This window comes from Herpailurus yagouaroundi, unplaced genomic scaffold (genome assembly GCF_014898765.1).
Source record: "Herpailurus yagouaroundi ecotype Mexico unplaced genomic scaffold, PumYag 67793, whole genome shotgun sequence".
Lineage (NCBI taxonomy): Eukaryota > Metazoa > Chordata > Mammalia > Carnivora > Felidae > Herpailurus > Herpailurus yagouaroundi.
In genome coordinates, this window is record NW_024420586.1 from 23,725,206 (window position 1) to 23,740,628 (window position 15,423).

A 15,423-nucleotide genomic window follows, 5' to 3' on the forward strand; every position below is an offset into this window, starting at 1 on the left:
TAAAGGTTATCAGTGGGTGCTAAAACTGTTGGGGTAAAAGTTGCTAATAAATAGGATATTTATACATTCTCATTCAAAAGGGAAATGTATTATTACAGCAGAGATTTGGTAATCACTCCCATCAAACTTAGCATCACGGAGGGCAGGACAGCCTGACATTGTGTTTCTTCTGATGCGATGCAATAAGAAATTCACAGCATCACCTGTGATGAGCTCATCCCAAAAATAACTTGAATCCAATCAAGACTTAATTGCTAGTTTATCTGAAAGAATGGAAATCTAGAGACATGTTAAATGACACTATGAGAAAATAATGATTCAAATCTTAAAAAGACATTCTACAGGACGACTGGTTGGCACTCTTCAGATAATGTTCTGGGAAACAAAAATGATGGGGGACCATTGTGGATTAAAAGAGACATAACAACTAAATACAATGAATAAAACTTAATTGGAACTTGGATTGGGATGGGGTGAACTATAAAGCTATAAAAGACGTCTTGGGGAAGCCTCAGGAAGTTTGGAGATAATATTATGGAATTACTGTTAGTATTCTTAAGTATGGTAATGATATTGTGGTCATGCGGGAGATTCGTGCTGAAGTGTCATGACGTCCTGTCGTCATGTCCACTCTTCAAATGGCTGCAAAACAAAAACAGCATGGGTGTAGCGTGTGAGAAAGCAAATGGGGCCAAATGTTAACATTTGATGGGTGTTAACATTTGAAGAGCAAATGGATATTTTATATTATTCTTCCAACTTTTCTATATTGTTTGGAATTTTTCAAAATAAAATACTGGGGAAAAATTTTTGGCTGCCCAATATTGCATTGACTGATATGGAACAGGGAGCAGGCTTGTCAGTGGAAATATTCCAGCAGGACTTGGGTGGATTGGGTCCTTATCTAAAAGTGACCATCAATCATCCTAAGGAGGGTTTCTCAACCTCAGCATTACTGACATTTTAGGACGGATAACTGGGTGGGGGGCTGTCCTGTGCATTATACGGTGTTTAACAGCCCCCCTGGCCTCTACCCCCCAGATGCCAGGAGCACACACCCCCAGTTGTGGCAACCAAAAATGTTTCTAGATATCGCCAAATGCCCCTTGGGGGGTAAAATCTCTCCCAGTTGCAAACCACTCTTCTGAGCCAAGGGCAAACTTTTTTTTTTCCAGAAAATTCACTTTTATTTCAAATACCTTGCACCTCAGAGTCTCTAAATCTTCCTCTCCAGTTAAAGCAGTTACTCACTTTCTTTTTTTTTTTTTTAATGTTTATTTATTTTGAGAGAGACAGTGAGCAAGCAAGCAGAGGAAGGGCAGGGAGAGAGAGAATCCCAAGCAGGCTCTGCACTGTCAGCGCAGAGTCGAACACTGGTCTCGAATTCATGAACCTGAGATCATGCCCTGAGCCGAAATCAAGAGTTGGATGCCTAACCGATTGAGCCAGCCAGGTGCCCCACAAATTATTTACTTTCAATCAATAAAGCTTTTTGACTGCTGATTGAGAAAATTCATTGTGTTTTCCATCTTGAAAATCTAAACCTGCCGAATCCTCAGAACCATCTAGGGTGCTTTTAAAAACATAAGAAAGACTGATTCGAAAATTTCTGAGACATACTCTTAGAATCTGCATTTTAAAAAGTTTCCCCGATGACTCTAATGATTAGTCAGACTTGGGTTCCTTTGTTTGAGAGGGTCATTCATTCATTCATTTATTCAGTAAACGCAAGATGAAGTCGGAGAAGTAGTAAAAGAGTCCGATGATAGAGGGCCTTCTAGGCCATTGTAGGGACTTTGGCTCCTAGTCTGAACTGAGAAACTTCTAGCTGTGTTTTTGAAGTATAGTTCACATATAACGCATTAGTTTCAGATGTACAACAATGATTCAGTATTTGTGTATATTGTGAAAGTATCATCACAATAAGTCTAGTTAATGTCTGTCACCGTATGCAGTTCCAAATTTTCTTTCTCATGATGAGGACTTTGATGGTCTACTCTCTTAGCAACTTTCCAATACGCAATACAGTGTTATTAACTATAGTCACCATGCTTGGCATTATATCCCCATGACTTACGTGTTTTATAAGTGGAAGTTTGTACCTTTTGAGCTCCTCACCCATTTGGCCCTCCCCTCACCCTACATCTCTCTGGCAACCACCACTCTGTTCTCTGTATCTATAAGTTCAGGGTTTTTTGTTTTTGTTTTTGTTTTTTTCAGATTCCACATATAAATGAGATCATACGGAGTTTGTCTTTCTCTGACTTATTTCACGCGGCATTATGCTCTCAACGTCCATCTGTATTGTTGCAAATGGCAAGGCTTCCTTTTTGATGGTTGAGTAATATTCCACTGTGTATGTGTGTCTGTGTAAACATGCCACGTTTTCTTTCTTCATTCATGGACATTAATGGTTGTTTCCATATCTTGGCTGTTGTAAATAATGCTGCAGTGATACAAGAGTGTATGTATCTTTTCAGGTCAGTGTTTCCATTTTCTTCAGGCAAGTACCCAGAAGTAGAATTGCTGAATCACATGGTAGTTCTAGTTTTAATTTTTTGAGGAACCTCCATACTCCTTTACATAGTGGATGCACCAATTTACATCCCTACCAAGAATGTCCAAGGGTTCCCTTTGTTCCACATCCTCACTCACATTTGGTTCTTTTTGTTCTTTTTTTTTTTTTTTTTTTAAGGTTTATTCTTGAGACAGAGACAGAGTGTGAACAGGGGTGGGGCAGAGAGAGAGGGAGACACAGAATCTGAAACAGGCTCTAGGCTCTGCACTGTCAGCACAGAGCCCAACGTGGGGCTCGAACCCACGAACTGTGAGATCATGACCTGAGCTGAAGTCGGACACTTAACCGACTGAGCCACCCAGGTGCCCCTGTTGTTTCTTTTTGATGATAGCCATTCTAACAGGTGTGAGGTGATAAATCTCATCATGGTTTTGATTTTTCATTTCCCTAATGATTAGTGGTGTGGAGCACCTTTTCATGTTCTTGTCCATCTGTATGTCTTCTTTGGAAAAATGTCTATTCAAATCCTCTGCCCATTTTTTAATGATTGGTTTTTTTTTCCTATTGAGTTATATGAGTTCTTTATATACTTTGAATATTAACCCCCTATCAGATACACGATTTACAAATATGTTCTCCCATTCAGCTTTTTTTTTTTTTTTTTTTTAAATAAGCTCTAGGCCCGACATGGGGCTTGATCTCACAACGCCAAGATCAATACTTGAATGCTCGAGGCGCCTGGGTGGCTCAGTCGGTTGAGCATCCGACTTTGGCTCAGGTCATGATCTCACAGTTCATGAGTTCGAGCCCCACATCGGGCTCTGTGCTGACATCTCAGAGCCTGGAGCCTGCTTCAGATTCTGTGTTTCCGTCTCTCCCTCTCTCTCTGCCCCGCCCCTGCTCACACTCTGTCTCTCTCTTTGTCAAAAATAAATTTAAAAAACATTTAAAAAATTTTTTTTAAAAATACTTGATGGGGGCGCCTGGGTGGCTCAGTCAGTTAAGCGTCTGACTCCGGCTCAGGTCGTGATCTCACGGTGCGTGAGTTCGAGCCCCACATCAGGCTCTGTGCTATCAGTGTGGAGCCCGCTTCGAATCTTCTGTTCCTCCCTCTCTCTGCCTCTCCCCCACTCATGTGCTGTCTCTCTCAAAAATAAATAAACATTAAAAAAAAAAATACTTGAATGCTCTACCGACTGAGCCAGCCATGCGCCCCTCAGCTGTGTTTTTAATAAACTTTTTATGTTGGAATAATTTAGTTTTACAGAAAAATTGCAAAGGTAGTACAGAGAGCTTCCATATACCCTTTATCCAGATCCCCTAATGTTAGCATAATCGTGGTACATTTATCAAAACTAAGTAATTTACATTGGTAAAATACTATGAACTTAAACTGTAGTCTCTATTCAAATTTTACCAATTTTTTTCCAGTCATGTCCTTTTTCTCTTCCAGAATCCAGTCTAAGATCCCACAGTGCATTTAGTTGTCATGTCTCCTTAGTCTCCTCTAATCTGTGGCAGTTTCTTTTAGCCTTCTTTGTGTTTCATGACCTTGAAATATTTTGACAGTACTGGTAAGTTGTTTTATAGAATGTGCCTCCATTTGGGTGTGACTGATGTTTCCTCTGCTCAGATTGAAGTTTGCGGGGAAGAGGTGAAGTGCCCTTCTCATCGCATCACATCAGGGGGTACAGGATATCAACGTGATTTATCACTGGGGCATCGGCTGGCCTTAGTTCAGACTTGGTTCTGCCAGGTTTCCCAAACACTGCAAAGTTCCTGCTTTTTCCTTTTCACACTTTGTTCTTTGGAAGTTGAATCACTAAGACCAGCTTACGCTCAAGGCGAGGAGAATTAAACTACACCTCCTGGAGGTGATGGTATCAGCCTACATTGTTTGGAATTCTTCTCTAAGAAATATTTGTCCCTTCTCCCCCATTTATTTATTCAATCATCTATTTCTATCAGTAGGGAGCATGAATATGTACTTTATTCTTTGGGTTATAATCCAGTACTATCAAATTATTCCAGTTTTAGCCATTGAAAGTTCTCTTAGGTTGGTTCCTCTGTCCTTTTGACATGCTATTGATTTGTTTATTGATTTATACCTTATTATGCCGGATAAGACTTCCACTATCATGTTGTATAAAGTAGTGAGGAGAAGACATTCTTGTTCTGTTACTGGTCTCAAAGTGTTCAATCTCACCACGAAGAATGATGTTGGTTGTAGGATTCTCATCTATACCTTTTATTAGGCTAAGGGAGTTTCATTCTGTCCCTAGTTTGTTGAATTTTTATCAGGCACGGATGTTGAATTTCGTTGAATGGGGGTTTTTTCTGTATTTATTGAGATAATATGTTTTTTTTTTTTTATTATTTAGTCATTTAATCTGGTGAATGACTTTTGTTGATTTTGAATGTTGAGCCAGTCTTGTATTCTTGAGATGAACTCCCTTGATCGTGATAGATTGATTGTCTCTTTAATAAATTGCCAGTTTCAGTTTGCTAATATTTTATTGAAGATTTTTGCATCTTTGTTCATGAGGGACATTGGTCTGTAGTTTTCTTGTATTATCTTTGTCTGACTTTGATATTAGGGTAATGCTGGCCTCATAAAATGAGTTGGGATGTGTCCTTTCTCTTCTATGATCTTGAATAAATTTTGGAGAATTGGTATAATTTCTTCTTCTTTTTTAAGTTTATTTATTTTGAGAGACAGAGAGAGCAGAGGAGGGGCAGAGAGAGAGAGGGAGAGAGAGAAAATCCCAGGCAGGCTCCATGCTGTCAGTGTAGAGCCCGATGTGGGGCTTGAACTCACGAACCGTGAGATCATGACCTGAGCCGAAACCAAGAGTCGGATGCTTAAACTGGCTGAGCCACCCAGGCGCCCTGGTATCATTTCTTCTTTAAATGTGTGATAGAATTCACCAGTGGAACCATCTGGGCCTGGAGATTTGGGGAGAAAGATTTTTAGAAAGTTTAATTTACTTATTAAATTATTTACTTATTAGTTTACTTACAGGGTACTTAGGGCTATATTTTTCTTTTTGAATGAATTTTGATAGTTTTTGTCCTTCAGGGAACTGTTTCATTTCAGAAATCTAAGTTATCAAATTTATGGACATAGAGTTGTTTATAGTATTTCTTTATTCTTATTAACATCTGTGGGATCAGTAGTGATGTCCCACTTATATTCCTGCTATTAGTAATTTGAGAAGAAGCAGTTCTTTGTTTCACTGATTTTTTTTTCTATTGCTCTTCCCTTTTCAATTTTATTGTTCTCTGCTCCACTAAGTATTATTTCCTTCCTTCACTTGTTTTATATTTGATTTGCTTCTCTTTCTCTAGTTTCTTAAGGTTTAAGCTTAGGTTATTGATTGTAGATAATTTCTTCTTTTCTAAGACAGTTGATTCTCGTTATTCACAGTAGTTATGTTGAGTCACTGTGAGCACTGAGGTAGTGAGTACTGCTCCTAGGAGAAATATGGGGTTAAGTTTCTATAAATCTCTGGTCACAACATTTTTGTCAGTCAACCATACATAATCTTGTCATAAGTTTGTTTCTATCCAAAGACATCTTACTCAGTATATGTTATTGATTCATTCACATCGAGCCAACAGCACTATATAACTCTTATCAAATGAAGCTTATCCAACAGGTATTTTCTCTGAAAGGCAAATCACAGCCTTCCTAAGCTTAGGGACATTAGACAGCACTTTTGCACTACATCTGGGGGTCATTTTAAACAGCAGGATCACCAACAAGGCCCACAAAATGTGGGGCACCTGGGTGGCTCAGTCGGTTAAGTGTCCACTCTTGATTTCAGCTCAGGTCATGATCTCATGGTTCCTGGGATGGAGCCCTGCATTGGGATCTGCTCTGACAGTGTGGAGCCTGCTTGGGATTCTCTCTCTCCCTCTCCCTCTGCCTGTACCCCGCTCACATGCACACGTAAACGCTCTCTCTCTCTCTCTCTCAAAAATAAATTTAAAAAACTTTTAAAAATCTTATTAACCCCCCCACACACACACACACACAAAATGTGGAAAACATGGCACTGAAACTGTGAAAAGGACACTTGGTTACGGCGTGAGAGCTGAAACAAGAAGGCAGGGGATCGCTTTGTTCAGCTTCACCTGGGAACGTGGGTGTCAGGCAGCTCAAAGCTCTTGCTGCTCTGTGTTTGTCTATGAATGACCATGAGAACACCGCAAGTATTCATTTGGGGGTTACAGATAAATTTTACCAAGTTGGCAAATGTGCACATAAGGAATCTGTGAATAATGAGGATCAACTGTGTATGTATTCAGTGTTAAAAAGTTTCCTTTAAGCACTGCTTTAACTGCATCCTACAAATTTTGACATGTAGTTTTATGTAAGTCACGGCATACTCACTGTGTTTTATAAATCTGAGAATCTCTGTCTTTTTTAAGTTCATTTCTTTATTTTGAGAGAGAGAGAGAGAGAGAGAGAGAGAGAGAGAGCGAGCGAGCAGGGAAGGGGCAGAGAGAGAATGGGGGAGAGAGAATACCAAGCAGGCTTTGCGCGATGCCCGATGCAGGGCTTGAACTCACAAACAGTGAGCTTGCTGCAATCAGCCTGAGACTGTCAGCGCGGAGCCCGCTTCACATCCTTTGTCCTCCTCCTCTCTTTCTCTCTCTCTGCCCCTTCCCTGCTTGTTCTCTCTCTCTCTCAAAAAAAATAAATAAAACTTTAAAAAAACGTTTAATTGGACACTTTAAATTCTTTGTGTTTTGCTGCTTTGTGCTATAATGGCAGAGTTGATTAGTTGTGATGGACACAGTATGGCCCACAAAGCCTAAAATATTTCCTGTCTGGTCCTTTACAGAAAAAGTGTGTTGACCCCTGTTGTAGTTCAGACTATTTTCAGTTTCCCTTGAGACTTTTTACTTGATCCATTGATTTAGACGTATATCGTTTAATTTCCAAACATTTGGACATTGTCCAGATGTGTTTGTTATTTCTAGATTAAAGGTATTACGGTCCAAAAACACACATTATATGGTTTCTATTTTCTTATAGCCTGTCTTGGTGACTATTCTGTGTGCATGCAAGAAGAATATATACTCTGCTTTTTGTTTGGTGGAATATTCTATAAATGTCCACTAAGTCAGTTTGGTTGATGGTGCTATTCAGTTCTTCTATATCCTTCCTGATTTTCTGCCTACTTGTTCTGTGAATTACCGAAGGAGGGAATGTTGAAGTTTCCAACAATAACTGAATTTGTCTATTTCTGTTGTCGGTTCCTATCACATTCTGCCTCATGAATTTTGAAACTCTATTGTTAGATGCATATACATTTAAGATTGTTACGTCTTCTCGTTATTATGCAGTGTCCCTCTGTCTCTGATCATCTTCCTTGTTCTGAAATCTACTTTGTCTGAAATATAGCTACTCCAGCTTTCATTTGGTTCTTTAGTGTCTCATCATATATCTTTACCCCTTTTCTTTTAATTTATTGAATTCTGTATATCTAAAGTGAGTTTTTATAGACAGCATATACTTGGTTCTTGTTTTTCAATCCAATCTGATTTCACGGTTCGTGAGTTGGAGGCCTGCGTTGGGCTCTGTGCTGACAACTCAGAGCCTGAAGCCTGCTTCATATTCGGTGTCACTTTCTCTCTCTGCCCCTCCCCCCTTCACGCTCTGCCTCTCTCTCTCTGTCTCAAAAATAAACGTCAAAAAAATTAAAAATGGGCACCTGGGTGGCTCAGTCGGTTAAGCTTCCGACATCAGCTCAGGTCATGATCTCACAGTTTATGAGTTTGAGCCCCGCATCGGGCTCTGTGCTGACAGCTCAGAGCCTGGAGCCTGCTTCAGATTCTGTGTCTCCTCTCTCTGCTTGCTCTCTCTCTCTCAAAGATAAATAAACATTTAAAAATAATTAATTCACTAATTAAGTAATTTATTTTTTTTTTATTTTTTTTTCAACGTTTATTTTTGGGACAGAGAGAGACAGAGCATGAACGGGCGAGGGGCAGAGAGAGAGGGAGACACAGAATCGGAAACAGGCTCCAGGCTCTGAGCCATCAGCCCAGAGCCCGACGCGGGGCTCGAACTCACGGACCGTGAGATCGTGACCTGGTTGAAGTCGGACGCTTAACCGACTGCGCCACCCAGGCGCCCCAATTAATTTAAAAAAATAAGACAAATATAGATCATATTTTACTGGGGGTTTCAGAGCAGAGGAATGTCACAATCCCTTTAAATGTAACTTTTACCACTGTGGTTACTCTAAGGGGAAGCAGAGAGACCACCTGGAAGGCCATTGCTGTAATCTGAGACATGATAGCGATTCATTCCAAGGTCATGTTAGATAACGTAGAAGACGGTGTTAGATAGGACATCCAGGCATCTTTTTTGCTTACTTCAAAATCTCAGTTTTTCATGACAGCTCAACTATTTAGATTTAAAGCTACTGCCAACTATTTGATAACATGTTCACACTAAAATACTTTTTTAAAAAGGTAACCAGTGATCTTTATTGACCTCCTAGTTCAGTTTGAAATAATCACAGTAATCCTAGTCACCATCCTTAGACAAGTAGGACTGCTTAAAAAGTGCGTTGTCAGGGGAGGGGGCAGGGATAGGCCAGATGGGGGATGGGCATTAAGGAGGCACTTGTTGGGATGAGCACTGGGTGTCATATGTAAGAGATGAATCACTGGTTTCTATTCCTGAAACCAGTACTACACTGTATGTTAACTTGAATTGAAATACAAATTTTTAAAAAGTACACTGGCAGTATTGTAGGTTTCTTTTTTAATTTCGGATTATCCACACACGTTAATCAAAACTGCTGCACCCGTCCACCTTTTTGGTTGGTGTTTCTTTGTTGGCAAATTATTTGGTCACTTACTGGAAGTTCATCATAATCTATTTTAAAAAAATTTTTTTAACGTTTTTTATTTATTTTTGAGACAGAGAGAGAGAGACAGAGCATGAACGGGGGAGGGGCAGAGAGAGAGGGAGACACAGAGTCAGAAGCAGGCTCCAGGCTCTGAGCCATCAGCCCAGAGCCCGACGCGGGGCTCGAACTCACGGACCACGAAATCGTGACCTGAGCTGAAGTCAGACGCTTAACTGACTGAACCACCCAGGCGCCCCCATCATAATCTATTTAAAGAATATCAACTGGGGCACCTGGGTGGCTCCGTTGGTTGAACATCCGACTTCAGCTCAGGTTGTGATCTTGCAGTTTGTGGGTTTGAGCCCCCCATTGGGCTCGCTGCTATCAGCTTGAGACTGTCAGCATAGAGCCCACTTTGGATCCTCTGTCCTCCTCTCTCTCTGCCCCTCTCCTGCTTGTGCTCGCTCTCTCTCTCTCTCTCTCTCTCTCTCAAAAAATAAATAAAACTTAAAAAAAAAAAAAACATTGACCTGCACACTTTAAATGCATGGACTTTTAAAAAAAATAAAGAGTATCAACCAAGTTGGGGCGCCTGGCTGGCTCAGTCGGTAGAGCACGTGACTCTTTATCTCAGGGTCCTGACTGAGTTCAAGCCCCACATTCAGTGTAGAGCTTACTTTAAAAAAAAAATCAACCAAGTTACATGCCTGGGTAATTCCAGCAAAACTGTGTTCCTGAATCCTAGATTATGTTCTCTTTACAGAATACAGGAACTTTCAGTAATAAATGTTCGACTTTAAAAAATGTATCTACTGTATTTTCTTGTAGTGATCCTGAATAAAAGCATAATCTGTTCCACCTTAACTCAAACTTTCCACTCTCTGAAAAACTGAAAACCCTACTTTTATCATCAGCTTTTTCTTTGTTGCATGCCTTTGACTTGTGGGAAAAAAAAAAAAAAACCTGGTAAGTTGTCCTGTAGTATGCATGGGTTTGTTTCATATGTTCCTCTCGAGTTCTTATAGATCAGAAGTCAGAGAAAAGCCTTCTTAAACTCAGGTTTAGTTCCATTTTTGGCAAGACTGTTTCACAGATGGTACTATTTCCTGTAGCATTCAATGAGAAGGCATATCATGTCTGGTTGTTGAACTTGTAGCTGATTCATCAATAGGTTCAGGTGGTGATGGCCTTAGCTTGTCATCATAGAGTTTCCTGTCCATCTTCCCTGTGGGATGCTAAAACCACTGATGATTATCACCTGGACCCAATTTTAATTAGGAGTTATGAAATGATCATTTTCTTTTTTTTTAATTTTTTTTTTTTAATTTTTTTTTTCAACGTTTATTTATTTTTGGGACAGAGAGAGACAGAGCATGAACGGGGGAGGGGCAGAGAGAGAGGGAGACACAGAATCGGAAATAGGCTCCAGGCTCCGAGCCATCAGCCCAGAGCCCGACGCGGGGCTCGAACTCACGGACCGCGAGATCGTGACCTGGCTGAAGTCGGACGCTTAACCGACTGCGCCACCCAGGCGCCCCTTTTTTAATTTTTTTAATGTTTGTTTATTTTTGAGAGAGAGAGAGAGAGAGAGAGAGAGAGGGTGGGGGAGGAGCAGAGAGAGAGGGAGACACCAAATCGGAAGCAGGCTCCCGGTTCTGAGCTGTCATCACAGAGCTCGACGCGGGGCTCGAACTCATGAACTGTGAGATCATGACCTGAGCTGAAGTCAGGCGCTCAACCGACTGAGCCCCCCAGGCACCCCCAAAATGATCATTTTCTAACCATGTCACTTCCTCTGCATATATTAATGGATGTTAACAGACCTTCTCGTACGCCGTAGCTGTTTGGTTAACTTGAAATACACTTCGTATCAGAAAAGCAGAATAAAGGGAAAATAATTTAAGCATCCACTTTCAGAGCAGTGAATCGGTACCCTAGCAAGCTACCGTGACGTCCAGTGAACTTTCTCTCTTTTCTCAATATCATTTTGAGCTCCTGACTGTTTCTATATTCAGTATGTTTTAATACAAATTGCAGTCATTATTCCTTCTGTGACAGTGTCCCATCTTTGGCAACTGGGAGCCCCTTCAGGCTGGCTCCGGTGTCCTTTTGGTACAACCGTATTGACCTTTGATAGTCTCCTTGCTTTTCGGTTCAACAAGATATTCCAGGTTAATCGTCTCCATTTCTTGCCCCTGACAGAGAACCATGCGTTTTTCTGAGCAGACGTTCCCCACTTAACCTTCTTTTCTGTGCGTAGCACCTATCTTGATCTATACAGTGTGATGCCGAAAAACCCATACTTTGTCCTCTGTATCTAATCGTGCGGTTTACATTTAGACGTTGTGCCGTTTCTGTGTCCGTTGTTTGCATTCAGTCACAAGCCCAGGGCGCTGTGATCTTTCTCCTTGTTCCTGTGTCTTGTCTTATGGCACATGCCTACGTTCAGCTCAGTATTTCATGGCTTAGTACTTCATTGGTCTCCTTTGCCCCATATTTGTTTAATGGGTGTATGTCCTTTTTTTAAGAAACTTACAATTTTCTGGAGGTTAGGACATATCCAGTACTCAGGAGTTGAAAAGCCACTCTACCAGGGAACATAGTGATAAGTGAATAAATACGAATTGAATCAGAGGACACATTTTGCTTGGCTAACTCATGGCCACCTTGGCCCATAATTTGATACCAGTAGTTCCAGTGCTGCATTTAAATCCAAGCCAAACTGCATCATAAATCTTGACGCTAGAACTTAAAGTGCAGGTGATTTCAAAGTATTCAAATGAACGCAAGGGCAAGGAGGCACAACTGCTCTGTTCACGGAATGAAAACTGGGAGTCTTTGGTTCTAGAAAAGCACTTTCAGGTGGTCATTCCTTTTTTGTTGCCTGGCCTCAATTCCTACTTGGCCTAGAGTCATTTATTGGTGGCCCACGACGTGGCCGGTAAGTAGGAGCGTTGGAAGCCAGGCCGGCTGCCTGGCAAAGCCGACTTGTGGGGACTTGGATTGCTTTTGATCATATTTGTCATCAACCCTTTTGTGTGCTGCTAAAAGAGTGGGCTTTTTGTGGTTTTCATAGAAGAATGAAAACCAGAAAGGCCAGACTACCTACAGCACTTAAAAATGTGACCCTGGTCCTGTAAGAGCACCGAAGCTACCCATCGTGTGATGAGACCCTGTCAGTTTGCCTTATGATTACAGTTGGAAGAAGTAGCTGAAGTGATATGGCCCCTCTGTCTACTTCCTTCTTCCTCTTCTCTTACCCCCAAGGAAGAGGCTGGGGAGTCTTCAGAATAGAAAGAAGAAAAAGATTCATTTTAGGGGTGCCCGGGTGGCTCAGTCGGTTAAGCATCTGACTCTTGGTGTCGGCTCAGGTCACGATCTCACGGTTTGTGAGATTGAGCCCCACCTCGGGCTCCCGCTGAGCACTGAGCGTGGAGCCTGCTTGGGATTCTCTCTCTCCCTCTTTGTCTGCCCCTCCCGTTTGCAGGTGTGTGTGTGTGTGTGTGTGTGTGTGTGTGTGCGTGCGTGCGTGTGTTCTCTCTCCCTCAAATAAATAAACTTAAAAAAATAAATAGATTTGTATTCCTGTTCAGACAACACGTCTTGGGTTTTCTTCTAGGTCCTGTTATTGCCTTGGAGTTCAGTGGAGATGGTGCTGTAGAAGGGTGTCACCTTATTGTCAACGAGATATTCAACGGGACCAAGGTACAAGATTTTATTGACTGTTTCTTTTTTTTTTTCCTTTATTTATTTTTGAGAGAGAGACAGAGTGTGAGCAGGGGAGGAGCAGAGACAGAGAGGGAGACACAGAATCCGAAGGAAGTTCCAGGCCCCAAGCTGTCAGCACAGAGCCCGACGTGGGGCTCAAACTCACGAACCACGAGATCATGACCTGAGCCAAAGTCGGACGCTCAACCGACTGAGCCACCCAGGCGCCCCTTTATTGACTGTTTCTATTTCAGTCACACCTTTCATTTCATTTCCTTTTCCTCATGGTCAAATAGTGCTTTTTTTTTTAAATGCCTGTTGTTGCTTGGAATTAAAAAAAAAAAAAACGGCAGATCATGATTTTTTAGACTCTGTGGTGAATAATTGGGAGCCAAGCTTTGGCTGTTCCTTGCCAAATTAAAATTGTAATAGCTTAAAAGTTTACAAAATAAGAATCTACTGATTTCAAGACCTTCAATAATACATGAGTTTCTAATGTAAAAAAATCTCATTAAACGTCTAAGTCCTTCCTTTTTGGAAAACTCGTGATACGCTGAAAAATGTTCCGTTTCTAAGATTATATATACTTTGGACAGATGAGCCTGTTGCTTACTCTTCATTTTGATTTGCTTCAGTAATTCTCCATCAAACATTGAATCTCAGCTATATCTAGAAATCATTACGGGTAGGTAGTTTCTAGATATGTTGATGAGGTTGCTGCAGCTAAGGATTTCAGACTTAGTAACTTAATAGAACTCAAAGACCAAACATATAAGAATATTAAATGAGTGCTGATATAATTATTTTTTAAGAAATATCTGAGATGAAATTTTTGGCTTTGTTGTCTGATCTGGCTTATAGTTTCTTTTTTAAAAAAATTTTTTGGCAGTTTTTTTTTTTAACATTTGTTTATTATTGAGAGACAGTGTGAGCAGGGGAGGGGCAGAGAGAGAGGGAGACACAGAATCCAAAGCAGGCGCCAGGCTCTGAGCTGTCAGCACGGAGCCTGACACGGGGCTCGAACTCACAAACCGTGAGATCATGACCTGAGCTGAAGTCGGATGCTTGACCGACTGAGCCACCCAGGCGCCCCCATGGCATATAGTTTCTTGAACTTGCATAATTTATTTTTTTTAATTTTTTTTTTTCAACGTTTATTTATTTTTGGGACAGAGAGAGACAGAGCATGAACGGGGGAGGAGCAGAGAGAGAGGGAGACACAGAATCAGAAACAGGCTCCAGGCTCCGAGCCATCAGCCCAGAGCCTGACGCGGGGCTCGAACTCATGGACTGCGAGATCGTGACCTGGCTGAAGTCGGACGCTTAACCGACTGCGCCACCCAGGCGCCCCGAACTTGCATAATTTAAAGAACATTGTCTTTTGTCTCATTTTATCACCACGACAGTCCTAAGGGGAAGGGTAGATGTAATAGGGTTGAATAGAAGAAAATGGAGAAAGTGGTTATATGATTTGGAGGTTTTAGATCTGAACGAGGCAGAGATAATCTAATCCAACGTTCCCATTTTACAGGTGTAGAACGTGAGCGCAGAGAGGTTTCTTGAATTGTCAGCCTCATACAGCTAGTCTATGAGAAGGCTAGACTAGAACCCAGGTCTCCTCTAATTCCTGGCTGACATTTGTAAAACCGAGTTTTGAAGGGTTCTACTGAGTACTGCTCTACTGATGTTTAGAAAATATGTTATTCAAAATTAGTAATATATCTTTAGCAGCTTTCAGAAAGATAATCTCAAGTTTTGCTCTTTAGCGTGTTGAATTTGTTCTCAGGAAAGAGAAGAGACTAAGAGTTCTTTAAATAGGGGCGCCTGGGCGGCTCAGTTGGTTGTAAGACCAGCTCTTGATTTCAGCTCAGATCATGGTCTCACGGTTCGTGGGGTCAAGCCCTGCATCGGGCTCCGTGCTGACAGCATGGAGCCTGCTCGGGACTCTCTCCCTCTATCTCTCTGCCCCTCCCTTGGTCATGCACATGAGGGCGTGTGCGCGCACACCGTCTCTCTCTCTCTCTCTCTCTCTCTTTCTCGATGCTCCTCCCCCGCTCCCGCTCTTTCAAAATAAATGAACATTTTTTTAAAAAAGTTCTTTAAGCCTCTTTATTCAGTGGCTTTCATAACATTGACTGTTGGATATTTACAAAACAGTAACATCCCAAGAGTTGATAAAGTACAACCGAAGTATTATGAAAGCAAAGACCTTAATTATACCGTAAAATGCTTTTAAAAGAGTTCAGTGTGCATTATAGCTACTGAAACTATGTTCTATGGATTCTACAGAATACTGGTTAAATATTATAGATGATGTACTTGAAT

General features: G+C 41.2%; 1 protein-coding gene across 1 annotated transcript in view; it reads left to right on the top strand.

The window, feature by feature from the left end:
• Positions 1–15,423, top strand: part of RP2 (RP2 activator of ARL3 GTPase) — a 54,132-nt gene that overhangs the window by 37,739 nt on the left and 970 nt on the right. The window contains exon 4 of the mRNA XM_040468731.1: positions 13,010–13,095. Within this exon, the coding sequence (XP_040324665.1) occupies positions 13,010–13,095 (86 nt within the window). The remainder of the gene's footprint in view (positions 1–13,009; positions 13,096–15,423) is intronic.